At 39.5% G+C, this 27,107-nt stretch overlaps 1 protein-coding gene across 2 annotated transcripts in view; it reads right to left on the bottom strand.

The window, feature by feature from the left end:
• The window catches only part of SUMF1 (sulfatase modifying factor 1), a 75,165-nt gene that overhangs the window by 23,322 nt on the left and 24,736 nt on the right, over positions 1–27,107 (bottom strand). For both annotated transcript variants that reach the window (XR_015732680.1, XM_034431657.2), the window contains exons 4-6: positions 8,417–8,499; positions 916–1,038; positions 308–422 (exon numbers count right to left, since the gene is read on the bottom strand). Coding sequence is in view for 1 of the 2 variants with exons in the window: in XM_034431657.2 (XP_034287548.1) it covers positions 308–422; positions 916–1,038; positions 8,417–8,499 (321 nt within the window). In the remaining variant the exon portion in view is untranslated. The remainder of the gene's footprint in view (positions 1–307; positions 423–915; positions 1,039–8,416; positions 8,500–27,107) is intronic.

The raw sequence follows: 27,107 nt of genomic DNA, 5'->3' as shown, positions 1-27,107 counted from the left end.
AGGAGTGACATGATAGCAATGTTCCAATATTTGAGGTGCTGCCACAAAGAAGAGAGAGTCAAGCTATTCTCCAAACAAGCTGAAGGCAGGACAAGAAGCAATGGATGGAAACAATGAAGGAGAGAACCAACCTAGAACTAAGGAGAAATTTGCTGACAGAACAAGTAATTAGTGGAATAATTTGCCTCCAGAAGTTGTGAGTGCTCCAACACTGGAGGTTTTTAAAATGAGATTGGACAACCATTTTGAGCAAGACTAGAACACCTCCAAGGTCCCTTCCAATTCTGTTCTTACATCACTAACTTACAGGTGCAGTGCCTTTGTAGCCATCTTCCTCGGTATTGCTTCTAGGGAATTCTCCCTGCCAAATATTTGCATAGTGCTGACTATTTGGATGAAGTTTGTTTCCCCACGGAAAAAGTCTGTCAAAAGGAGCATAGGCAAAAGTTAAGGAAGGCAGTTGTGCAATTGTAATATTTAATCATATTATTATAAAAATAAGATTACTATAAAAACATTGTTAGCTAATGACATATCAGGAGAGAAAGAGAAAGAGACAGAGAGGGAGGGAGGGAGAAAGTGGGAGAGGGAGGGAGGAGAGAGAGAGAGAGAGAGAGAGAGAGGGAGGGAGGGAGGGAGGGAGGGAGGGAGAGAGAGAGAGAGAGAGAGAGAGAGAGAGAGAGAGAGAGAGAGAGAGAGAACTGACCACCACCACCGCTTAAAATGTAAATATTAGCAGCTTGCACTTTTACAGAAGTTTTACAATACAGCATTAAATTCAATACCATTGACTCTGCATTAACTTAACTTCTGGGGAAAAAGTGATTTTTCAGGTTTAGAGACTAAGTAGAAGATATACTGTAGTTTTTTTGCTTAATTTATTTTTCTGGAAAATTACAAAATATTGATGAGTACCTGTTTTCAAGGCCTCCCCGACAGCTATATTCCCATTCAGCTTCAGTTGGTAACCGTTTTCCTGCCCAACTGCAAAAGGCCACAGCATCATTCCAAGAAACATGAAGAACTGGATGATCCAGCCTGAGAGATATACAGACAAAGCCAATGGTAAGCAAGGAAAGCAAAAGAGGATTGGCAACTTTTTAAGATTCTGCATAAGGAAAAGGTTATAATATCTTACCAAACCAAAGAATTGTTTGAAACAACATGTGCCAGTAACTAAACAAATAAAGGCAAAGCATTGATGCTTACCCTTAAGAGTTAGATTCGATCTAGTTAACGGATACAACTTTAAAAACCAAAATCAGAGATGATAAAGGCAAAAGATAAAAGTAAAGCAGCTCAGCTTAGAAAAGCTTGTGGAAAAAGACAATGGAAATAACAAATGAAAGGGTAGTATTAATTGTATGCTTCTGAAAGGAAAATGGAATGAATTGGCTACCAAATGTCATGTGTTAGCAGCAGTGGTGGAATTCAAATTTTTTACTACCGGTTCTGTGGGCGTGGCTTGGTGGGCATAGTGTGGCTTGGTGGGCGTGGCAGGGGAAGGATACTGCAAAATCCCCATTCCCTCCCCACTCCTGGGGGAAGGATATTGCAAAATCTCCATTCCCTCCCCACTCCTGGGGAAAGGATATTGCAAAATCTCCATTCCCTCCCCACTCCTGGGGAAAGGATATTGCAAAATCTCCATTCCCTCCCCACCCTGGGGCCAGCCAAGAGGTGGTATTTGCCAGTTCTCCGAACTACTCAAAATTTCCGCTACCGGTTCTCCAGAACCTGTCAGAAACTGCTGAATTTCACCCCTGGTTAACAGTACACATGATGCCTTTGATAGTGTGATTTAGGCCTTTCAGAAGCCTGCTTACTTCTTGCCTCCAAAAGTCATGGGTGCTTAACATAGACATTTTTAAAAAGAGATTGGACAACCATCTGTCTGAAATGGTATAGGGTTTCTTGCTTGAGCAGGGGGTTGGAGTAGAAGGCCACCTTTCCAATTCTGTTTTTCTGTTATTCTTTTATACAACATCACAACTAAACCTGCATTGCAAATAAAATTAGTGTGTTGTGAGAAGCATTCCTTCTGATCATTTCTCCAAACCAGACCAGTACTATTATCTTTCAGTATATAGAATGACATATAAACCTGTCAGGAATCCTCTCACTCTTTCTCTAGCTAATCAAGGACAAATAACCTTTTCCAATCCAGTTAATATTGAGAGGATACACTCCAGCAGAAGGTCCAAGTATACAGGCAGAGGATTTATTCTGTATGCCTCTATGAGGAAATATGCTATTATGTAACTTGGTTGACAATGGTTTTGAACAATGACGACAATGAATCATAAAAATCACTCAGAACTTTTTTTAGCATTTCTTTATCTCAAGAAGAAGCACACTGATATACATGTTCATAGACACATACTTTTGGTCAGCAACAAAGATTACTGTATTTTTCGGAGTATAAGATGCACCTTTTTCCCCCAAAAAAGAGGGTGAAAATCTGGGTGCGTCTTATACTCCGAATGTAGCCCCGCCCAGCTTCTCAAACGGAGGTTTCAGAGGCTGAAAAAAGCATCAGAAATGAAGCTTCAGAAAAAAAGCCCCCAAACAGAGCTTCAGCGACTTTTTTTCTGAAGCTCTGTTTCAGAGGCTTTCAGAGGCAGGAAAAAAAGCAAAAAAAAAAAAAAAAAGCAAGGCACAGAGCTCACAACCAAGGAACCTGTTGCTAAAATTTACCTCTGGGAACAGCTGATTGGTGGTATTCCGGGAGGCCGATGCACCAGCCAATCAACTTTTTTCTTATTTTCCTTCCCAAAAACTAAGGTGTGTCTTATACTCCAGTGCGTCTTATACTCCGAAAAATATGGTAATCCAAAAATGATATAAAAGAAATATCAACTTCTGCTCTTTGAATGAGAGCATCACATTTATTTTTCTCGTGTGAAATACCAGTGCTTTTATTCAAGCATAGAGAATGTTACCATACAAAGCATGGGCAAACATAGCCCAATCACATGTATTTTGCTTGTGGCACAGCTAGCCCTACCCAAATCATTAAATGAAGTGCAGTACACTAATATCTCATAGGACAGATAGCAACTCTATTTTCACAGATTGTCAAACCTAGCAACGTATATTTTACAAGGACAATGTAACCTAACATTTTCTCCATTAGGGAAGTCTGAGGCCTGATGAGTGGTCTTCATGATTCCTCCTGTTTTGTAACATAGCAATAGCTTTTCCTTGCTGTTTTATGCTGTCTCTCTATTTACATTGAAACCTAGGTTTTCTACCGACAGGATACTCAAAACTGAACTACTATATACCAATAAAAATCACTAAAATTATTGAAATGGACCTTAGCAAAGAGTCCATAAAGAGTTTCCACTCACTAAATGTTGTCTTCTCTCTAATCAAAGAAGTAAACTTTGCCATATCTGCAAGTTTTGTCATCTTCATGAACCATTCTTCCATTGTGGGAATTTCAGAAACTTTCCACATTTGTGCTTGCTGCAGACAGTTTTTTAAAATCCTAAAGAAAGCTATCAAATCTCCACATAGCATTCTCTTCTCTAGGCTAAACATATTCTACTCATCTATTTGATCTTCATATGTTTTTCTTTCTAAACTCCTTATCATCCTAGCTGCTCTTTTCTGGATGTATTCTAATTTATCACTATCCCTCCTATAATGGATTGCTTAGAATCAGACAAAATATACTAGGGTTCAGTCTATTGCTAATCTTAATCAATGAAGAGATTATGCTGCCTATTAAGTCTTAACAGGGGTACAGGTGAGTAGGTAGATTACTGCATTTTGGACAGTCTTCAGTTGTTGGGACTGTTGCAAGGGCTTCTGTGCAGTGATTAGATTCAAATAATTTAACAACCGGTTCTCTGCCCTAATGACCAGCTGGGTGGGCGTGGCTATGGTGGGCACGGCCAGAGGGTGTGACAGGCAGCACTCAGCCTCCTGCACCCTCCTGGGAACAAAAATGGCAGGGGGGGCACCACCCCCCATGTCCTGTTTTGGGCCTAGGAGGCCTCCCTGCAGCCTCCTGGGAGAAAAAGGGGCCGGGGGAGAAGGCTATGCCATACCCCTCATGCCCCGTTTTGGCTCCCAGGTAAATGCAGGGAGGCCTACTAGGCCCAAAACGGGGTATGAGGGGTACGGCGTAGCCTTCTCCCCCAGCCTCTTTTTGCTCCCAGGAGGCTACAGGGAGGCCCGCTTTGGGCCTAGTAGGCCTCCCTGCACTTACCTGGGAGCCAAAATGGGGCACGTGGGGACTCCTGGAAGAGGCGGGGAGGGGCGGAGCCAGCCAGCAATTTAACAATTGTCTCACCCGAACCGGCTGAATCCCACCACTGCTTCTGTGCCTTACTATTTATTACTGTATCTCTAAGATGAGACTGCAGAAAATTAATATGGTGCTGCAAGCAGTCTTTATTCAGTTCTAATTTAAGTTATTAAAAGGGGGTGATACTGAGAAAGTGTCCAAGAAATCATGTTCTTAGTGTAATTCATTAATCAGAAATGAACGCCAGGTTCACATATTGTTGTACAGTGTTTAAGGCATGGCCTTTAAGACAGAAGAAAAAGATGGTAAGGGTAAAGTAAGGGTACGGATACGAGTTAGGGTTGAGCCTGGACCAAGCAGTAGCTCTGACTATATGGCATTGGTTTCTTGGTCTAGTCTATCTTGTTGGGCTGACACATATATCATTCTTACCATCATTTAACCTTGTCCCTTTTTGTCTTAGTTTCAGTGCTTGTTTCTGATCAGTCTAAAGTGCATTTGTCCACTACTTTTGAAAGAGACACCTACAGTTTAATGTCTTATTTGATTCCATTTAAAAAAGACATTACACAGGATATACTTATATATGATATACTTAATTCCTCTATGTATGAGCTTAGCATAGGGTGCCAAGCTATAACAATCAATCATTTCCTTTGCAGAGAGTCAAGATGCAATAACCAGTCAACCAATGATAACCAAATAGGCAATGAACATCTCAATAAATCACACTAAATCCAAGTACCTAATTAAGAAACCCAGATTTATCATTAACCAGCTTTAGCACTCTAAAAAGACATAAAAATGCACAGACATTATAGGCATTATTATTTAATTTAGTACAGTATGTAAGTTCTCATAACCCCAGTGACATATCCTGATTGCAACAAGAAGTTACTAACTTAACAAAGAATTGAAAAGAGAAGAAAATACCTAATTAATTTTTGATATTGCTTCATCATGGGAAGTGTTTTTTGAGTGTCCAAACAGATGCAGAAATGCCCTTCAAATTTAAGATGAACTTCAGGATCATCATTTTACTCATATAGTAAAGCTACCAAACAAATCATCATAACAATACCAAAGTCTTGAAACTGGTCAAGTCAAACACATACAACTTTTCCGTATAATCTAGCTATAATTGAAAAGCTATTATAGATCCAAAGGTGTTTTTCCCCCCAAAAGGCAACTGGACATTGGGGGGGGCGGGGGAGTTTGTTTAAAAAATATTTTATCAGTTCTAAGTGACCAGTGTGGAATGGAAGGTTTTATATTCTTTGCAATTATCTGGTATCCTTCCATTCCTCACCAGTCAGTTAGAATTGAAGAAGCTTCTTGGATGAGAAGCGAAAAGTTTTCAAAGAAAAAAAACAAAACAAAGTCCAGTTGCCTTTTGAAAACAGTTGCCTTTTGGGACAACCATGACCTGGATGACTGAGAATCTCCATAGACATTGAGCTACTGTATTGTCTATGGAGATTCTCAGTCATCCAGGTCATGGTTGTCCCCAAGGTGCTTTTTTTCAAGAGGCAACTGGACTTTCTGGTTTTTCTTTGAAGACATTTCATTTCTCAACCAAGAAGCTTCTTCAGCTATTCTCAGCTCAGCTTCTTCAGCTCACTCTCAGCTCAGAGCTGAAGAAGCTTCTTGGATGAGAAGTGAAATGTCTTCAAAGAAAAACCAGAAAGTCCAGTTGCCTCTTGAAAAAAAGCACCTTTGGGACTACCGTAGTGTTGTTGTTTTTTCGCAATGCCTGTAACTCATCTTTCTCACCTCTCGCCAAAGTTCTGCCTCTCACAACCTTCTTTCCCATCTGCCTTGTCTGAGCTCTGGACCCCTTGTTTCATCCCCACATTGTATGAAATGAGAATTCTCTGTTCTAAGCACAGTAGAAGATTGCCTCTTCTTCTTAAGTGTCCTCATTTCAAAACTCTAGTCTGGAACACTCAGACTAATAAGTCGGTGTTATGACCTAGATCAGGAAGATAAACTTTCACATGGCATTAAGGTTAAAGAGAGCAGATATCTAGAACACTTATTTAGAACTGATTTTGACCTTTCTTTTTTTTTCCCTTTAATTCCCTGATGACAATGGATGCTTCTATTTTTGCAATCAGTTCATTTTCATTCTTTCCCATTGGAGACTAAGTAAGAGAAGTACACTAAAGATGGTATTACCATGATATGGTTCTTGTCATAAAAGATTTTTTTTGGGGGGGGGGAGAGAAAAAGCCAAATGCTTTTATCAGCCCTGAGGGGAAGAGACTGATTAATACTATGTAATGACAGACTATGAAGGCCATTTCACTGCTTTTAGTTTTCTCCAAAATAAATCCAGGGGGAAAAAATGAGAACTTCATATTAAAAGTTCTGCTTTATTTTAATAAAAAGAGGTACAGGGTGGGGTACTGAATTTGGGGAGCAAATCTATTTGCATAAACAAATGTACACATATTTCTAATGTTTCAATCTTTTAATGTTTTCTTTACAAAATAATTTTAGTTATATACTGTGGTTTTCTATAATTTGATAATATAAATTTATACTTGAGATGTGATAATACTAGAACACTAGAAATAAAGTATATACCAATAGCTAACATCTAACTTAAAATTGCAATGAAGAGTGAAAATACAACCTTCCCAAAATTTGAATACAAGTGTTCCTTGGATTATGATCCCTCTTTCCATGACTGTTCAAATCTCTGATGGCACTGAATGAGGATAGTTATGACTTAGTCCTTGAGTTCTGGCTGTCTCAATGTCCCTACAATCACACGATCTAGGCAATCAGTGTCTGCCTTGCAATTATGATGTCACAGCAAGTCATGTCACATGACTATGATTTCCAACATTCACTGCAGTCAAAGGGAAAGAGAGCAAGAACTTGGAAATTGCAATCAAGTGAGATCCTTGTTTAATGACACGTGCAGTCCTTGCCTAACAACAGCATTTGGGACTGAGGAACTATGGTCACTAAGTGGTGCAGTCATGTGATGTAAGCTTTACAATCATGTTGCTTACCAATGGCAATTTTGATCCCAAGTGCTATCGTAAACCAAGGAATATCGGTATCCTTGCAAACTTTATAATCAATACATGCGTATGTTTTGTATTTATTTACTGAAACTGTAATGAGAAGCAAGCAAGCAAAATCACAGTTATCAGATACAGGACAGATATGTATGAGTAGATACATTTACATATGCATAGACCCCAATACCTCTTCAAACACCAAAAGATTCTTCTTCTTAGTGATTAGCAAGTTATAGGATCTCCCCTCCCTCATATAAAAGGGGATGTAGCATATCTCAAGAAATCAGTGACCTTTGAAACATCAGCTGGTAATTGTCCCAGCCAATGGTTAGCTTTGGGGTTCTCATAGAATAACAGAGTTGGAAGGGACCTTGGAGGTCTTGTAATCCAACCCCTGCTCAAGTAGGAGACCCTTTACCATTTCAGGCAAATGGCTGTCCAGTTTCTTCTTAAAAGCCTCCAGTGATGGAGCACCCACAATTTCTGAATGCAAGCCATTCCACTAGTTAACTGTTTGCACCATTAGAACATTTCTCCTTTGTTTCAGGTTGCTTCTCTCCTTGTTTATTTTCCATCCATAGTTTCTTTTCTTGCCTTCTGATGCTTTGAAAAATAGATTGAGCCCCTCTTCTTTGTGGCAGCCCCTCAAATACTGAAACACTGCTATCATTCTCTCCTAATCCTTTTTTTCACTAGACTGCAACTAATTCCTGTAACTGTTTTTCATATGTTCTAGTCTCCAGTCCCCTAATCATTCTTGTTGATCTTCTCTGCATTCTTTTCAGAATCTCAGCATCTTTTTTATATTGTGGTACCAATATTCAATGCAATATTCCAAGTGTGGTCTTACTAGGGTTTTATAAAGTGGTATTAATACTTCACATGATCTTGATTCCATCCCTCTATTAATGCAGCTTGGCAATGTAACAAAAAATTCTAACAAGAAATTTTCCCCCATCGACAAATAAAATCTGATCTATGATAGGTTCCTTTATTCCGACACCAACTTATTTGTGATTATTTGTCCAGTGATGCTTAGTTCAGGGTAATAAAGTATCTCTCAGCAACTTTGGTACGTTTTCAGCAAAATATCTGTTGAAACTCAATACTATTTGGAGCTCACCTCTTTAAGATATGAGAATCAGGGCCTTCTGGGTGCTTCCAATTTGCTCCTTTAACTGGTAGCCACCAAGGAGCAATTGCAACCTAAAAAACAGGCAAAGAAAATATTGGCATTCTTCCGAAGTGCCTACCCATCCAGATAATTATATCAGGCAGCTGCCATTAGCAATAAGAAAACAGAGGCAAGACACATATGACTCGGTGCTTTCAGTGATGGTCTTTGGGTGACCAGCATATGTCCATTTAAATAAAACATTTGCTGTGTATCCAGGTTTTTGTCAGTGTAAGCAATTTAACCAAAACTAACTAAAATGACCACCAACCCCACTTCAAATTAATTATAGTTTCAATGTTACCCAAATAAGGAAAGTGTAATCACTTACTTCTGAAAAAGCCAGTATCTTAACGTAATTTCAAGCCGTAGTTCAAATCTTTCATAGATGAACTTAGCTTTCCAATTTAAAGTAAGTTATGAAATCAATCTCTTTATGCTATTTGATATCAGTGATTATATCTCTACAGGATGTCCTCGAGTTACAACCACTAGCTTAGCGAATGTTCAAAATTAAAAGTTCACTGAAAAAAGTGACTTGCAACCAGTCCTCGGAGGCATGACTGTTGCAGCATCCCCACAGTCACGTGATCAAAAATTGAATGCTTGGCAAATGGCATGTATTTAGAATGGTTGCAGTATACCAAAGTCACGTGATGACCATTTGCAACCTTCCCAGCCAGCTTCCAACAAGTAAAGTCAGTAGGGAAGTTGGATTTGCATAATGACCACGTGATTCACCTGCAGTGATTTGTTAACAACTGGGCCAAAAAAGATCACAAAATTGGGTGTGGCTCACTTAACAACCAACTTGCTTAGCAATGGAAATTCCCGTCCCAATTATGGTTGTAAGTCAATTGTGGACTACCTGTATGTTATCTCACTAGCTTCTGTTGTGCCCACTGTGGTTAATGAGCATGGATGTTCATGACCAAGGAGCATAATCTAATAATCATTCATTTGGAATCACTCATTCCAAAACCAATAGTAGAGCAGCTGAAGAAAATCATGCTCATCACCAATGTGCATAGGCATATATATTGTACACTAGCTTTCATTATTCTACAACAAGCTACAGCAGGGGTCTGCAACCTTAAACACTCAAAGAGCCATTTGGACCCATTTCCCACAGAAAAGAAAACACCAGGAGCCACAAAACCGTTCCCGTGCCTGACTATTTCTTGAGCGGCCACAAAACTAACATATGTAATCGAATTAAACGTTCTGTTTTCTTCTGAAATTTTTCTTTTCATGGATTTATCATGGTTGGCCTACTGGGGGTTGGAAAGCTCAATAAATCGAGTGCCGGTGGGCTGCACATTGGCAGGTGTGCTGCATATTTTGAATGACAGGGAGCTGTAGCAGAGGGGTGAAAGAGCCACATGCGGCTCCAGAGCCACAGGTTGCTGACCCCTGAGCTACAGTCATTCTTCTCTGTCTACATCCGGGGTGTCAAACTCAAGGCCCGGGGACCGGATATGGCCTGCGGGGTGCTTAGATATGGCCCATGGGTCTGCCCTGGAAACAGCAAAGGACTGGCCCGCAGGGCCTCTGCCAATGAAAACGGAGCTCAGAGGGCTGCATGCAGGTCCTCCTGAGCTCTGTTTTTGCTGCAGAGGGTTGCAGGAGGCCGTTGCAGCCGAAAACAGAGCTCAGGAGCCCGTTTTCTCTGGCAGAGTGCTCAGGCCACCACAGTGGCCTCTGACAGGATTGTCGTCAAGCTAGCCATGCTCATCCCGGGCCCCTGAGGTCAAACACAACCCTAATGCAGCCCTCAATGAAATTGAGTTTGACACCCCTGGTCTGCATAGATTGTCTGCTTGGGACTTGATAATATTAAGCAACCACAATGAAGACTGCAACGTGCAACAGTGTGGTTCTTAAGAGTTATTCAAAAACCACTCTGGTATTCAAAGATAGATATATTATTGGCATAACATTTCAAGATTTTCTCTTCAGCTATATTGCTAAAAACCATATTAATTTTAAATACGTAAATACCATAATTTTTTGGTCCATCAGTTCCAAAGATCACAGGCGGAGAATATGATGCATGGTTTATACTCTGTACTGCAATACAGAGAACGTGAATATCGTTTACTGTAAATAATGAAATCCTCACATAAGCTATCAATATGCTTAATAGAAACTTGCTTCTAAACTTGCTTCTTGCTAAAGCAGGGGTGAAATGCTACCGGTTCGGACCAGTTCGGCTGAACCAGTAGCGATGGCGGCGAGTGGTTCAGAGAACCACTAGCGACGCCAGCACAAGGCTCCACCCATCCACCTGGTCATCGTTACTTCCTAGTTTTAACCAGGAAGTAACCTGTTTTTTACCTTCTGCGCATGCACAGAAGGTCCGCGCATGCACGTGATGTGCACGCGCAAGCACTTCCAAACCGGTAGGGAAGGTAAGTAGATTTCATCCCTGTGCTAAAGTGACTGTTATTTATTGACATCATCTATGTTTCAAGTTGCTTGTTCTAAAAATAAGATAAATGCTTAAATGTACAACTCCCCATTTTTTTTTCCAGAATTCTGAAAAGCTTTTAATTAGCTTTTGTACTAATTAGGGAAAAGATTAAAAACAAGATTATGTAACACACCACCCTTCTCTTACAATCAAGAAACTTAATTGCTTTTTTAATGCACAGCATTTTTTAAAGTCTCATGGTGTTACCTAAGAGCATACAGATGAGCTGAAAATTAACTTAAGCAGCATTACGCACCAATAGAAAAAAGTACTTATTTATGACATTTACACCCTATCTTCCTCTCCAAAATGAAACCTTAAGCAGTTAGCCTTTCCTTACCATTAGGGAAAACTAGAATTCACTTCATGTAAGTTAAATACCCGTTTGTGTAATTTATGACTTATATCAGGTGCTTGATATCATTTTTGAGAGGTTGAATATATTCTTTAGCAATTGCCTTGATCCCTGATGTAATAAAAAAAGAGCAGATCTATGTACTGAATATTCAAGATCATGCCCATGTATCATGGTAGCTATACAGACATCAGAATCTATCAGAATTGATAGATCTCTGAAAGGTCTTTGGTGCTCTCTGATCTTGGTGGTTTTTATTTATTTATTTATTTTATTTATTTTATCATATTTGTATACCGCCCTACTCCCGAAGGACTCAGGGCGGTGAACAGCCATAATAAATATAAAGACATATAGAAGTTAAAAACTATTAAAAAACAGATTAAGTAATTTAGGCTCAAAGATTAAAAACATCCAAATTTATCTAAAAGAGATCTAAAACCCGATTTAAAAGCCAATTTAAAAGCCAATTTAAAAGGGAGAGTTAGGCCAGCCTGTTGGAATAGAAACGTTTTCAGGGCATGGCGGAAGATGCGTAAGTCTTGGATCCTTCATAACTCCGGGGGGAGCCCGTTCCAGATGGCAGGTGCCCCCACAGAGAAGGCTCTCCCCCTGGGGGCCGTCAGTCGACATTGTTTGGCCGACGGCACCCTGAGGAGTCCCTCTCTATGGGAGCGAACTGGTCGGTGAGAGGCTATTGGTGGCAGGAGGCGGTCTCGTAGGTACCCTGGTCCTGAGCCATGGAGCGCTCTAAAGATAGTAACCAAAACCTTGAAGGTTTTCTTGCAGACATTGCATTACACAGACTAGCACTAATGATGTTACCTAGTTTGGGTAATGAAACATCTGCAAGAAAACCACCAAGCTCATTTCAACACTGGGCTACAAATATTCTCCTTTATTGATAGATCTCTCATTTGACATAATCCCATCTTTTTTATTATCATTAAATCTTTTGCCAAATATAAAGCGGAGTGAACTCTAAACTCAAGTATATAGGTTTTTCATTATCCACACAGATCCCAATGCTACTCTTTAGAAGAGTTACCAGATTTCGGCTGCAGAAATCCAGATGACCAGAAGTTGGCAGAGAAGTTACTGTTTTCTATATCTCTTTTCTAGCATCTCCTGGATTCCTAAAACAAAGATTTGATAGAGATGTACTCTTTATAGATTGTTCACCAGTACTTTCAAATTGAGAAGCAGAACCGTAGAAGTTCATTCAAGTTTTTGATTTAACCTCTGGCCTTCCCAAGTTTGACTAGGGAATATTCCTGCTTGAACAACTGAATAGCTATATGGACAAGTATCTGATCTGCTATCAAGAAGTCTTCCCTGTTGCTTTTTTAAGAACATGAGATCCTTTTCCTGACAAATAATATAAAGTTGTCAAATAATAAAATAAACAAAATACAAGTGATGTTGCCTCCTCCATTTATTATAAGTCCAACCAAAAGAAGAGATAAAAGGTATTGCTTTCTATAAAGTCAGAGATTCATCAAGCTAGCCTGTTAACTGTAGATTTTCTGGAGGAAAAAAGAATCAGAAACAGCTGAATGCAAAGCATCTGCATGATTTAAAAGCTATTATTTCCTCCAAAGCATTGCAATTGCCTAAGCAATCTAAGACTCCTTATATACGTACCCCAATGTAAGAATCACTGAGCCTTATATTGAAGAACCCGGCAGAATCTTTTTCATTGTAATGCCTTTCAAATATATGAACCCCATCATTACTACCACTAGCGGCCTTTATAGATAATTACAAGCTATCTAGTGCAAGTAATTTGATAGCAGAATACTTTGATCATGGACAGAGAAGATAATCAGTCTTGAAAGTAACAGGTACATCCTCAAAGAAAATGTTCACTAATATATGGGAATATTAGGCCAGCCAGGAAGTCATGTCAATCCCAAGAATTGGATGGATCACTCAGCAATAAAATAAAGGCAGCAATCCACATTAGATGTGTTTTATGCCTCCAAGATTACATTTCAGGGCTGAAATTTAACATTAAAAATACACTCTGTTACTCAAGGTAGTTCTTGGCATACTTCTGTATCATTTGATTCTTTGCATTTTAACTGATTTATAGTTTATTAAAGGGCCCAAGATCAAATCTTGGGAGGAAATGCTTTATAATTGTCAGATGTATTTTATCATGTATTTCAAACATAGAAAATTGTTGGCATCAATATAACTAAATGATATTCTTGAGGACAGCTGTATCACTAAATACTGCAAGGAACTCTTATCATTGATAAGGTATTAGGACATTATCTAGCTTCCCTTAAAATGTTAGCGGTTTTCTTTTTTTTAACTTCCATGGCTTTTAACTTAAGTATCTTGCTCTCCCATTAAGCAAAATAAAAAGTTACATGGTAAAAAGTGCAACCTATACTGAGAAATAAAAGGGGAGAGGAATGGAAGTAGAAAGATTCACAAAATGTAGCATTTAAACAATACCTTGCAAGTATGTACGGAAGACAAATTAAACTGATGTGATGATGCTAAGCATCTTCTTACACTGAGAACTGTCTGACTCTCACCTGTCCCATTCATCTTCTCAAGACTTCCCTGGATTCTTTGGCCATTTGTAAGTAGGCAAGAAGCAACAAGAAGGTCTTTTTATTATAGTACCAGAACATATCCTAGTTGAGATTTTCCCAAGCCATAAGATAATTTTAGTTATTTTTGCAGCGTCTGATTCTTCCAATAAATTCATAATATTCCATTATTAACATGTTAAGATGTCTCACAAACATGTTCACTTCGCTTTGGGAATTTTATAAGTTGTTATTATTATTAATCATTAGATGGGGCTTTTTTGTTGGTCTTGTTTTGCTTTTATGGTAGTGGTGTCTTCCCACACTTGTCAAATATGTTAAATGGATTTAATTTCATTGTACATTTTATTGTTGAGAGCTATTTTGATTAGTTTTATAAAAGCAAGAGTAATATAACTGAATGATTGAAGCAGAATAATTTAAAGGCTATGAAATAATCCCGCTGAACAAGTTGAGATAATTCATTATAGAGCATATATGTTCAAGGCTTTTAATGGAAAACTCTATGTCTAAAAGTTTATGGCAGAAGTAATGGATGCTACCCAAAAAAATCACTAGATTACCTACAATCCAAAGTAGGTTGTAATCCTGGACAGAACATAATTAGCAAAGATAAAAGTATTGTCTAACAGCTAAAGTGACCAAGATGACCAAATCAGTAAAGACTTGATATCATGTAAAAGTCAACAATATTCTCAATACAGAGTGTTCTTAAGGATGAAGGAAAATATGAAGAGTATAATACATTGGAAAAGAACAAAAACTGGCATACTGCCATAAACATTGGACTTTTAAGTATAGCATATTCTCTTCTTAAATTAATCCAGTTTATTTTAACACCTTTATTATTTTAAAGTTATAGTGATGATTTTATACTGAAAATTCAAATTTTAAGCATCACAGAATTTGAAGACCAGGGTTTCCATTCTTAGCATACATCTGCAATTGACAGAAATTACTGGTAGACAGACAATTATGAATATGAAATGTGAATTTCTCCCACTTGTTTTCAACAATAAGTCAGGGCCTGAAACTATTTGCTCATAACTTTTGCTTTACCTATATATGCTTTCAGATGAATACCTAAAACATCTAGCATTAAACTACAGACACAACAAATGTTTTTGCAACAGCTGGGTCATATATTGACTTGAGATCAAGACCCACAGGTTTGTCTGCACTTTTCCCAGAGAATTCTCTAAAGCCAGGTTTGCTCTATTGTCATGTTTGTCATTGTCATAATAACATTTAATGTACATGTAATATACGATACTAGAGGTGATTGCATTCTCTTGGTTTCACTGCACCTATTCTCCATCTAGAAAATGAGAATAACAGACACATAATGTCCTCAGGTAAACAATATATTCTCAGTACAGTATATTGCAAAGAATAATTTTGCTCTTTTCAAAAGTGTACAATTTAAACCTAAGGCTTTGTTGTAAGAAAGATATAGGGCACAGCTTTTTGTGCCTTTACCAGCAAAAATGTGAGTTTATAAATGTCATGAGCTGTGCCATCATTATCATATCAGCCTAATCAAAAGTTGTCATGGTATTACATTAACAAAGGATGGATATTGTTGTGGCATATTTGTTCTGAAGCTGAGTGTTCACTTAGCTAGTTGTTTACAAATTCATGAAAATACTTCTAGTTCTTTTTGGTTAATTGACAGGTGTCTCCAAGTTGAAAATGTCTTTTTAAAGTGAAATGTTTGTTTTATCTCATTACACTTAACTTACAAAAATACCAGGAATATCTAGCAGTTGAAAACTGAAAAGAGAGACTTTTAAGAATTGATTGTACTTAACCCAACTATGTTTTTTCAAAACCAGGATCAATTACAAGAAGGGAACTCAAGAACTCATTGCCTTCAGATCCCAGAAAAAGGCAGGATTTAGATATAATAAACATATTTAAAATGACAGCTAAAGTTACCACGAGTTTATATAACAGATTTTATAACCAAGTCAGAGAAGCTCCGGGTAAATTACACTATTGACACTACTGAAAGCAAATGAAGTTCTGGACTTCTCAGAGACTTCCATCTGACTCCTTTGGAAATAGAATGTTGAAATAGATGGATTTTTGGCTTAAGAAGTGTATCCATAAGTACATAGCTATTAGTACCTGGCAATTAACATTCACTCAATATGGTAGAAACACCAAGGAAGCTCTCAGTTGATTTTGAAGTTGCCAAACATCAGACCCAAAACAATTGCCCAATCCTAGCTATTAAAACAGGATACTGTGATCAACAGTACAATAAATTTTTATTCTGTGATATAACCCTGAAATAACATGGAAGATTGCCAGGTGGTGGCACATAAATTAGACAAAAATATTTAAGAGCAACTGGACTTGTGTAAGTAGGTAATGGCTTTCCCTCAGCACTACCCTGGTCATTTTTCTATGTCAGCAACTGTACTGTATCTTCCTCAGACTTGCCAGGGCTCTATAACTTTATGTTTTAGGTTAGTTTCAACTAATAAGAAGCCTTTTGGCATATTTTTTTATGGATCATTCCAGTGGTGGGTTGCCCCCAGTTCGGACTGGTTTGCAAGAACCAGTAGTAAAACTAGCGGGAGGCCCCACCCACCGCCCCGGATGTCATCATCAGCAATCTGTGTATGTGGAGAAGCAAGGCATGTGCGTGAGCAAAGCGAGCGAGCGTGTGCGATGCCGTTGCGAACCAGTGGTAAAGGTAAGTAGAACCCACCCCTAGATCATTCTTTGTTTATTTACATTTGGATGTTCTGGATACTTGAAAATTACCTCTTTTCTTTCTTCATTCCTTCTACTGGTTAATGACTGCAATAAAGTCATTTGATTTGAATATCACACCTACATTGAAATGAAGAAAAAAAAATCAGTCTGGTATTTTTCCAGACAAGCTTTCCACTTAGATAGCTAAGATAGTGGAGACACAATGTAGATCTCTTGTTATTTATTGATCAAAATGCACTGCTTCTAGGAACAAGGACAATTTTTTTTGCAACTTTTAGCTAGATGACCTTCTGCAATGTTTACTTTCAGGAGCTATCATAAAAAAACTGGTATTAAAAATGTTTTTAGGCTACAGGTGAAAAAGGCAGTCCCTTGATAGAAATAGCACAGAGGAAAGATAAATTCTTTGTCACTTGGTAAATAGCACTTGATTTTCCAATAACCTGGACAGATTCAATACATACAAAGTTAATTATCACCTTTGTGCCTTAAAACACCCTGATATGTAAGGTATAACTAGTCTGCTATTTTCAGCCCCAATTCTTTCTTTCCAATTATCTCAAGGAAATATGACAACCATTCAATCCTGCTTATTTCATTGTGGGTGCCTTGCTTGCAAGGACAAATGAATTTTTGTCATTCCAAATCAGAAAGATACAGTCATAAAGCCTGGCTGAAAGGAAAGTGAGTGTTTACAAGATGAAGTATCTTAGGTGTTCACTTTTATCCAGCTAGGTTTTCCAAAGCACCTCCAAAATTACACTGAAATGACCTACTTCTGTTCAGCATTTTGCCGCCATGGCAACTGCATTGGATTTCCGGTGAAAATCATCTGCTGCCTGTACAAGCAGCCCCCCTGCAAACAGTGCCAAACAGGACAAAATACTCACAGTTCAAGACAAAAAAACAATGGCTGGACAGTGACAAGCTCAGATTCTACATACAATAGAGGCATTTCCGGGTGATGTTTGACAGTATTCCGCGACATGAATTAGCATTTGTGCATGTGTAGTGTAACACATCCAATGCCTCAAATGGTGCATCATAACTCAGTGAGAAAAGGGCAGTATGCAACTCAGATTTATTTTTTTAATAATTGCATAGAAACAACAACCATATCTACAGGAATAGATCCAAAACACACTAAATCAGGGACAGTGCTAGCGTGACTGATTTCCCACAGTGCGCAAGTGCCAGTTCATGCTTCCCAATCACATCCCCAAAACATGGGGTAGATATTACAAACAATCCGAAAATAACTATAGGCCTAGCTAAGAAAGTGAAATCTGCAGTTGACACACTCCTGGGATTGATGATACCAATCATCATGCACAGATGAAACTTGTTGCCATCCATCCATCCATTTTCTATAGCTGCCCACAGGGCCGGATTTTCCTATAGGCTAACTAGGCTTCAGCCTAGGGCCTCAAGATCAAGCGGGGCCTACATTCAAATTGTTAGCAAAATTAAAATTACACTTTCACTAAAGGTGAAAGGACCTCATAAGTGGAATAGCCTAGGGCCTCTTTTCAGCTAAATCCGGCCCTGGCTGCCCATCTCAACCAAGGACTCTAGGAGGCTTACAATTCTAAATCTATACAACAGTTAAAACAATTACAAACAATAAAAATATCCAGAAAATAAAAGGCAATAATATATAGTCTAGAATAATTATGTTATAACTCCTTATTCTTGAACAAGAGTTGTCTCACACTAACTTTGCTATGATCATAAATTCTCAATACAGGTAGTCCTCGAGTTACAAATACAAATGGAGCCTGGCCATTCCATTCACTAATCAAAAGCGAGTCTTGTTAGATGCACACGAAGTATTTCAGGGTGGGGAAGGACATGGGGGGGCCTAATGGTGGAACAGGCCACCTGCTTAGGACCACTCAAGGCCTCCTCGACCCATTGAAATACCTCATGTTCCCCATAATAGCTTCCCCCCACCCAACCTGCTGTGCCGGGTCACTTACCGTGCGAAGATCTAGCAAACTGTCTCCTGTCCAGCCTCTCAGCTGCACGCATCTCTCTGCAGCTCCATTTTGGTGTGTGCAGGCCTTGCTTGGCACTTTGGCGGCCAAAAAGGAGCTCCGTTTAGGCCTGTGCAGGCCTGACGCGGCACTGTGCAGGCCTAAACAGAGCATCAGAGGGGCGGGTTCGCCCCTCCAAAGCTCAGTTTTGGCCAGCAAAGTGCAGGACAAATGTTGCAGACCCTCTGCAGATGTTTGTAAGGGCAAACAACTGCGATGGTGCTGCAAGATTCGTAGTTTCAGGACTTGTTCGTAAACATTAGGGGGGCGCTGATCGTGTAACTTCGAATGTTCACTAAGGGAATGCTCATAACCTGGGGATTACCTGTATTCTTAGATTCTACAGTTCTACTGTGAATGAATCCGATACTAAACAAAATTAATTTTGCTTGCTATTTGGGCTTGGCCATTTTGTGCTTGGACTAAGCTCCTAATGTATAAATCAATCTTTCAAGCTTTATCCTTAATAAATCCTTAGATGATGTCAAAAGCTATGTCTATAATGCTTGAATATGATGCTGAAGAAATCAGTCTTCTGGCTTATTGGCTTTTATACTGTATATAGCTTGAAGGGGGCAGGTCAAGGACAACATATAGCTAGGGCAGTGGTTCTCAACCTTCCTAATGCTGCGACCCTTTAATACAGTTCCTCATATTGTGGTGACCCCCAACAATAAAATTATTCCTAAAACCTTTGAAAATATGTGTTTTCCGATAGTCTTAGGCGACCCCTGTGAAAGGGTCATTCGACCCCCAAAGGGGTCCTGACCCACAGGATGAGAACCACTGAGCTAGGGCTTTTAATTTTAAAAACCATTAATACCATTTTGATTTAACTTTTTAAAGCTCTTTTAAAAACAAAGAAAAGAAACAAATGTTATCGCTTCAGATTTACTTTTATATTTTATAGCCTGCATACTTACAAGAGGAACCACATTTGGCTAAACTAAAATTCTAAATAAAAGAGAAAAATAGTCCCTGCTTTGCTAGGCTGCTGGCCAAAATAATCAGAATGGTATCCTTTTTCCATGCCTACTAGATGATGTTCTGCATGCCAAAATGTCCTAATAATACATGTTGAAAAACAAGGCAAAAGAAAAGTCCTCTAAAAATTACTCTAACCAAATAGGGGAAATCTTTCAAAGGAAGCAGCAGAGCTCAACAATATGGGCTGGATGCCAGTTCCAACCTGCCTCTGATACAAACATCAGGGAGAGGAATTCCCAGTTCAGGCAAGGATCATATAATACCGCGAGTGGCTGCTCTGAGAATTGACATTTGACTCACAGTAGTAAAGCAAAACACACACACACACACACACACACACACACACACACACACACACACAATTTAAAAAAACAACAACTTTTTCCTGCATAATATCCTACAGAAGGCAGGTTGTCATTCTACAAACGTTCACTGCAAGGGATTTATGTGCATGGTTTAATTCTCCTGTCTTTATGCTTTCAGGCATGTCAATAAGTTCTATTCCGTTTTAGATCTTTTCCTTTCCTAAGACAAGCATCGTCACCTCTCGTCTTGACTACTGCAACGCTCTCTACATGGGGCTCCCCTTGAGGAGCACCCGGAGGCTCCAACTGATCCAGAACGCAGCAGCGCGGGTAGTGACGGAAGCAGCATGGCGCTCCCATGTAACACCGCTCCTGCGCGAGCTGCACTGGCTCCCGGTGGTCTTCCGGGTGCGCTTCAAGGTGTTGGTCATCACCTTTAAAGAGCTCCATGGCATAGGGCCTAGCTATCTTCGAGACCGCCTGCTGCTACCGACGACCTCCCATCGACCCGTGCGCTCCCACAGAGAGGGCCTCCTCAGGGTACCATCAGCCAAACAATGTAGGCTGGTGACCCCCAGGGGGAGGGCCTTCTCTGTGGGGGCACCTACCCTCTGGAATCAGTTGCCCCCAGAGATAAGGAGAATCTAAGACCTCAGTGCCTTCCGCCGTGCCCTTAAAACCCACTTTTTCCAGCAAGCCGGGCTGGCTTAAGAAGAAATTTTTAAATGTTTTAATTGGTTTGTGGTTTTTTAATCTTTGGGCCAAATTTATATATATTTTTAATTGTTTTTTAATATTTGTATTTCATGTTCTTAATTCTGGCTGTACACCGCCCTGAGTCCTCAGGGAGAAGGGCAGTATATAAATTGGAAATAAAATAAATAAAAATAAATAATTTCTTTGAAGGGATACAGTAGCAGAATGCAAAGCAAATCCTTGTGACAAAGGCACAAATTTCCCTTCTGCCTAAAAGAGAGAGATCAACCTAAGGTGGACTTGCTGTTCTACTTTACATCTGGATGGTCAAGCACTACTTATGAAGGAACAGGTCTACAACCTGGGTTTTCTTCCAGACTCACAGTTCTTACCTGGAGGCTGTGGCTAGAGGGCCCTTTATGATGCACCAATTGCAAATTACAATTGCACCAATTACAGCCTGGACTACTGTAATGCTCTCTACATGGGGCTCCCCTTGAGGAGCACCCGGAGGCTCCAACTGGTGCAGAGTGCGGCCGCGCGGGTGGTTATGGGAGCGACATGGCGTTCCCATGTAACACCTCTCCTGCGTGAGCTGCACTGGCTCCCGGTGGTCTTCCGGGTGCGCTTCAAGGTTTTGGTTACCACCTTTAGAGCGCTCCATAGCTTAGGACCTGGATACTTACGGGACCGCCTGCTGCCACTAGTAGCCTCTCACCGGTCAGTACGCTCTCATAGAGAGGGGCTCCTCAGGGTGCCGTCGGCCAAACAATGTTGGCTGGCGGCCCCCGGGGGGGAGTGCCTTCTCTGTGGGGGCACCTGCTATCTGGAATGAGCTCCCCCCAGAGATACGGAGGATCCCGAATCTACGCACCTTCCGCCGCACCCTTTCTATTTCAATAGGCTGGCCTGGCCTAACTTTTTCCCTTTTTAAATTGTAAATTTTAAATTTGTCTTAACCATGGGGGATGTTTTTAATTTGTCCCAGGCAAAATTATTTAATGTGGTTTTATACTGTCTTTTAAATTTTGTAATCTATGTGTTTTATTTTTTGGCTGTTCACCGCCCTGAGTCCTTCGGGAGTAGGGCGGTATATAAATCTAATAAAATAAAATAAAAAAATCAAAATCAAATGTACCTGGTTGTAGAAAGCTAGTACCCACTCCTCTCCTAGAATGAAATATTTTGGGAAATATTAAAAAAGCAGAATATTATATTTCCCTGGATGAGAAATGGAGAAACATGCTCTTGGAAAGCAGTCCCCTCCTTCCTTAATATCCCACAGCAGATGTCAGCACTCAAGAGATAAAGAGATAGCTAGCTCTATTCATAAGCAAATTCCCTACAGCAAAGTCTGGACAAAGGTAGGATTAGCCCTCAGCCACAATAGGAATTGCCCAACAGTTTGGTTGAAGTTTGGACTGCTGATGTAAACTTAGTTCAAACTCCTAGGATTTGTACATGGCATCATGGGAGTCTGACAACACTCAATAGAATACATGTTCTTGCACAGGAACAGGATGCTCAAGTGCAAAGCCCAAGAGAAGGTATAAATACCCCTCACTCTTAACTCCATGTGGTTAGCTGCCCAGAACCCAGGACTGCTGGTGGTTCTGCTTCATCATTAAACCATCTTTCCAAGCAGCCTCCATGTTTCCAATGTCTTTCTCCCAGCTTGGAACTGAACCAGATGGATATTTCTTCCAACATAATGCAAAATAACCTAATTACTGTAATTCAAACCTCCATTATAACCCAGTTGGATACTGTGATGCATTTTACATTGGGCTCCCCTTAGAAATTATAAAGGGATTGCAACTAGTTCATAATGCGGTGACTCGCTGATTTTAGTTCCGGCAGTATATAAATCAGTTCTGTGGGTTCTGCATTTGATTATTTCTCTCCGGGTACAAATCAAGGTGCTGGCATTAACTTATATATAAGCAAGCAGCCATGGCGATTACGCTGCAGAAACGATGTAGGGATGTGCAAAAAAAAATATGCTTTTGAGCCCAGAAAACTGGGAAAATGTTAGGAAGGGACTCAGACTGGTTCCTCCCTGTGCAATAAAAATTTAGTTTGAAAATGACCATCGTATAGACATGAAGAGGGATCACAGAATTTCTGGGCAGAGAGCCAAGGTTGCCAAGACAATTTCATTTAGGATCACTGGCTGTGAGCCAGAATCAGAAATCTGCCCACCAATTCAGAGTTTATAAAAACCAGAACTCTGAAGGGGCTAAGGTTGCATCAGTTCCATCTGGAGAGACAGCAAGTGTTTCATCTCCCATCTGTCTTTCCTGTGCCCATCATACTCCCTTCTGTGTCCAAGTGCTTTATTCTGTCTCCAGATCTGATTGTTCTGATTCCTCCTTACGATTGCCTGATCAACCTGGTGTATATCACTCATCTGCTTGTCCATATAAATTGACTATTAAATGACAGCATAGATCTCTATTTAATTTTACTATTAACTAATCAATGTTGTTTCTACCTAGACAATTTTTATATTTCCACATCCTAAAAGAACCTGTTTGAATGTTTGTTCTCTTATCAGTTCTCTTTGCCGACTGGATTGTGCATCATTCCTGCTCCAGCGTCCACAAGCCACAGGCTGGGACTAACACCATGACCCTGTGGATTTGGATAGTGAGAATAAGTGTCGGCACACGCATCCCTAAAAATAGTAAGAGAAATGTGATTGTTACTAAGCAGGACAGCATGTGTGAATGTCTAAATAAATGGCCTTCAGAGGAGGTGCGATGGTGGTGGGGAGACACACACACAATCAGGCTGCAAGATTCTGCTGCAGTATTTTTTTTCGGTAAAGTATGGTTCTAGTCTTCTTGTGTAATCTGTTTCCTGATCTGGTTAGCCTCAAAGGGCTAACATCAATCTCACTGGATGGTTGAAATGGGGTGATGGAAGGCTAAAAGCAGCCTATACATTACTCATCCCTGCCCTGTATTATTTAACTTATGCAAGTTATTAATCATTAGTTAATAAATTATCATTAATTATGCAAGTTTATTTGCACAAATGCTTTCCTATACCTAGATTGGATTTTCTTTAGCACTGTTTGACTACTTTTGTGTTTCGTTTAAGAGAACAACTAGAAAGAAATTTAACACTGTTTTTCAGGTTTCTGAGCATGGAGATTCCCAGAAATTCAAACACGAAGAATTCAATACATACGTGAAAAGAATCGATCAGTTCCAAAGTAAATCACCATTTTCTCCAACCACAGAGCTGAATTTAAAATAAACCAATATATATTGTCCTACATGGACAAGTTGTATAACTTCATATAATATCTCAACAGCAGAAACAAGAGCGTTTTCTCAGACAGACAAAAATATTTTTTGTCACATATACCATGTCATAGCCAAACACCACATCAATAGCTAAACTGCAGCTGAAGAATCTTTTCAAGTTTTCTTCCTTCTCGTTTTATTCAAAAATTGTATTTCTTCAACAAAACATACAGACTGCAGGATGTAATTATTCTAAAAAGCCCCATATGGTGCTTTAATGTGTGTTATTTTTACTCCCGTACATAACATTTTCGTTTCGGTGCATAAAAGGAGCATGTTAAGATGAAATACTCAAGTGAAATTTAAACTAATTATCTGCCACAATATTAAATCACCTGGAACTTTCCAACAGACTGCCTAAATGCAATTGAAAACACACAAGAGGTTTCCAACCTACATTGGAAAGTTAATATGTTACTGCCCTGTTGAACATACTTCACAGATAAAAAGTCAAATCCCCCTCAAATTAAGTTTCACTTCTGAAGATCTGATTGGTTTTTAGGGACTAGCTCTTGATTTTATGAAATAATTAAGGAGGTTACCCAGTAATGCTGACAATACCAAAAGATACATTGCATATTTGTTCAGCTATGTTCTTAAGGTGGAAATGGAGCAGGAGGCATCCCTGATACATACTGTTTCAGTTTTTAAAGACCTCAAATCTACAAAAACCTGGCTTTTGAATCCTACTGCTTTTAGATTCATTTTTGTTACCCTGTTTCCCCGAAAATAGGACCCAACCGGAAAATAAATCCTAGCATGATTTTTCAGGATGCTCGTAATATAAGCCCTACCCCCAAAATAAGCCCCAGTTAAGATTGTCAGCCAGATGGATGCATTTAATACCATTTTCCCCCCAAAATAAGACCTAACCAGAAAATAAGCCCTAATGCATCTTTTGGAGCAAAAATTAATATAAGACCCAGTCTTATTTTTGGGGAAACACAGTATATATAATACATAAGCACATACACATACACACTTGTAATGATCATCTATGAAAGGGTCATTTTATCTTTTAGAATTAAGCTCTGTTCCTTCGTGCCATATTTGTAGATATAGGTTTCATTTTTCAAGGATTGTGGGGTTTTTTACTTCCCATAAATATATCTCTATCTCCATCTCCATCTATACAGATAGCTCTCAACTTATAACAGTTCATTTAATGACCGTTCAAAGTTATCATGGCACTGAAAAAACCAATTTATGACCATTTTTTCACACTTACAACCATTGCAGCATCACCATGATCATGTGATCAACATTTAGATTCTTGGCAACTGACTCATGTTGATGATGGATTGCAGTGTTCCGGGGTCATGTGGTCACCTTTTGCAACCTTCTGACAAGCAAAGTCGGGGAAGCCAGATTCACTTAACAACTGTGTTATTAACTTAAGAACTGCAGTGACTCATTTAAGAAATGTGGCAGGAAAGGTTCTGTTGCTAAGTGAGTCATTTGTTAAGTGAATTTACTTCACTTAACAAATGACTCATTTAGCAACAGAAATTTTGGGCTCCATTGTGGTTGTAAGTCAAGATGTATCTACATCTATATATACCGGTATATAGATTTATACAGGTGAAACTCGAAAAATTAGAATATCGTGCAAAAGTTCATTTATTTCAGTAATCAACTTAAAAGGTGAAACTAATACATGAGATAGTCTCATTACATGCAAAGTGAGATAGTTCATTTGTCATAATTTTGATGATTATGGCTTACAGCTCATGAAAACCCCAAATTCACAATCTCAGAAAATTAGAATATTGTGAAAAGGTTCAATATTCTAGGCTCAAAGTGTCCCACTCTAATCAGCTAATTAAGCCATAACACCTGCAAAGGGTTCCTGAGCCTTTAAATGGTTTCTCAGTCTGGTTCAGTAGGAATCACAATCATGGGAAAGACTGCTGACCTGACAGTTGTGCAGAAAACTATCATTGACACCCTCCATAAGGAGGGAAACCCTCAAAAGGTAATTGCAAAAATTGTTGGATGTTCCCAAAGTGCTGTATCAAAGCACATTAATAGAAAGTTATGTGGAAGGGAAAAGTGTGGAAGAAAAAGGTGCACAAGCAGCAGGGATGACCGCAGCCTGGAGAGGATTGTCAGGAAAAGGCCATTCAAAAATGTTGGGGACTTTCACACGAAGTGGACTGAGGCTGGAGTCAGTGCATCAAGAGCCACCACACACAGACGGATCCTGGACATGGGCTTCAAATGTTGTATTCCTCTTGGCAAGCCGCTCCTGAACAATAAACAATGTCAGAAGCGTCTTACCTGGGCTAAAGACAAAAAGAACTGGTCTGTTGCTCAGTGGTCCAAAGTCCTCTTTTCTGATGAGAGCAACTTTTGCATCTCATTTGGAAACCAAGGACCCAGAGTCTGGAGGAAGAATGGAGAGGCATACACTGCAAGATGCTTGAAGTCCAGTGTGAAGTTTCCACAGTCTGTGTTGATTTGGGGAGCCATGTCATCTGCTGGTGTTGGTCCACTGTGCTTCATTAAGTCCAGGGTCAACACAGCTGTCTACCAGGAGATTGTGGAGTACTTCATGCTTCCTTCCGCAGACGAGCTTTATGGGGATGCTGACTTCATTTTCCAGCAGGACTTGGCACCTGTCCACACTGCCAAAAATACCAAAACCTGGTTCAATGACCATGGGATTATTGTGCTTCATTGGTCAGCAAACTCGCATTGCCAAGAGAAAGATGAGAGACATGAGACCGAACAATGCAGAAGAGCTGAAGGCCGCTATTGAAGCATCCTGGTCTTCCATAACACCTCAGCAGTGCCACAGGCTGATAGCATCCATGCCATGCCACATTGAGGCAGTAATTGATGCAAAAGGAGCCCAAACCAAGTACTGAGAACATATGCATGCTTATACTTTTCAGAGGTCCGATATTGTTCTATGTACAATCCTTGTTTTATTGATTTCATGTAATATTCTAATTTTCTGAGATTGTGAATTTGGGGTTTTCATGAGCTGATCAAGGCTTGAACTATCTCGCTTTACATGTAATGAGTCTATCTCATATATTAGTGTCACCTTTTAAGTTGCATTACTGAAATAAATGAACTTTTGCGCGATATTCTAATTTTTCGAATTTCACCTGTATATATCCATATATGTAAACAAAGAAGCAGACATTCTGCGAGCTCTGGAACTAAAATAAT

This window comes from Pantherophis guttatus, chromosome 2, assembly GCF_059756535.1.
Source record: "Pantherophis guttatus breed Tessera chromosome 2, ASM5975653v1, whole genome shotgun sequence".
In the NCBI taxonomy this organism is placed as follows: domain Eukaryota; kingdom Metazoa; phylum Chordata; class Lepidosauria; order Squamata; family Colubridae; genus Pantherophis; species Pantherophis guttatus.
Note: the sequence above shows the minus strand (reverse complement) of the source record. Positions and strands in the feature narration are given on the sequence as shown.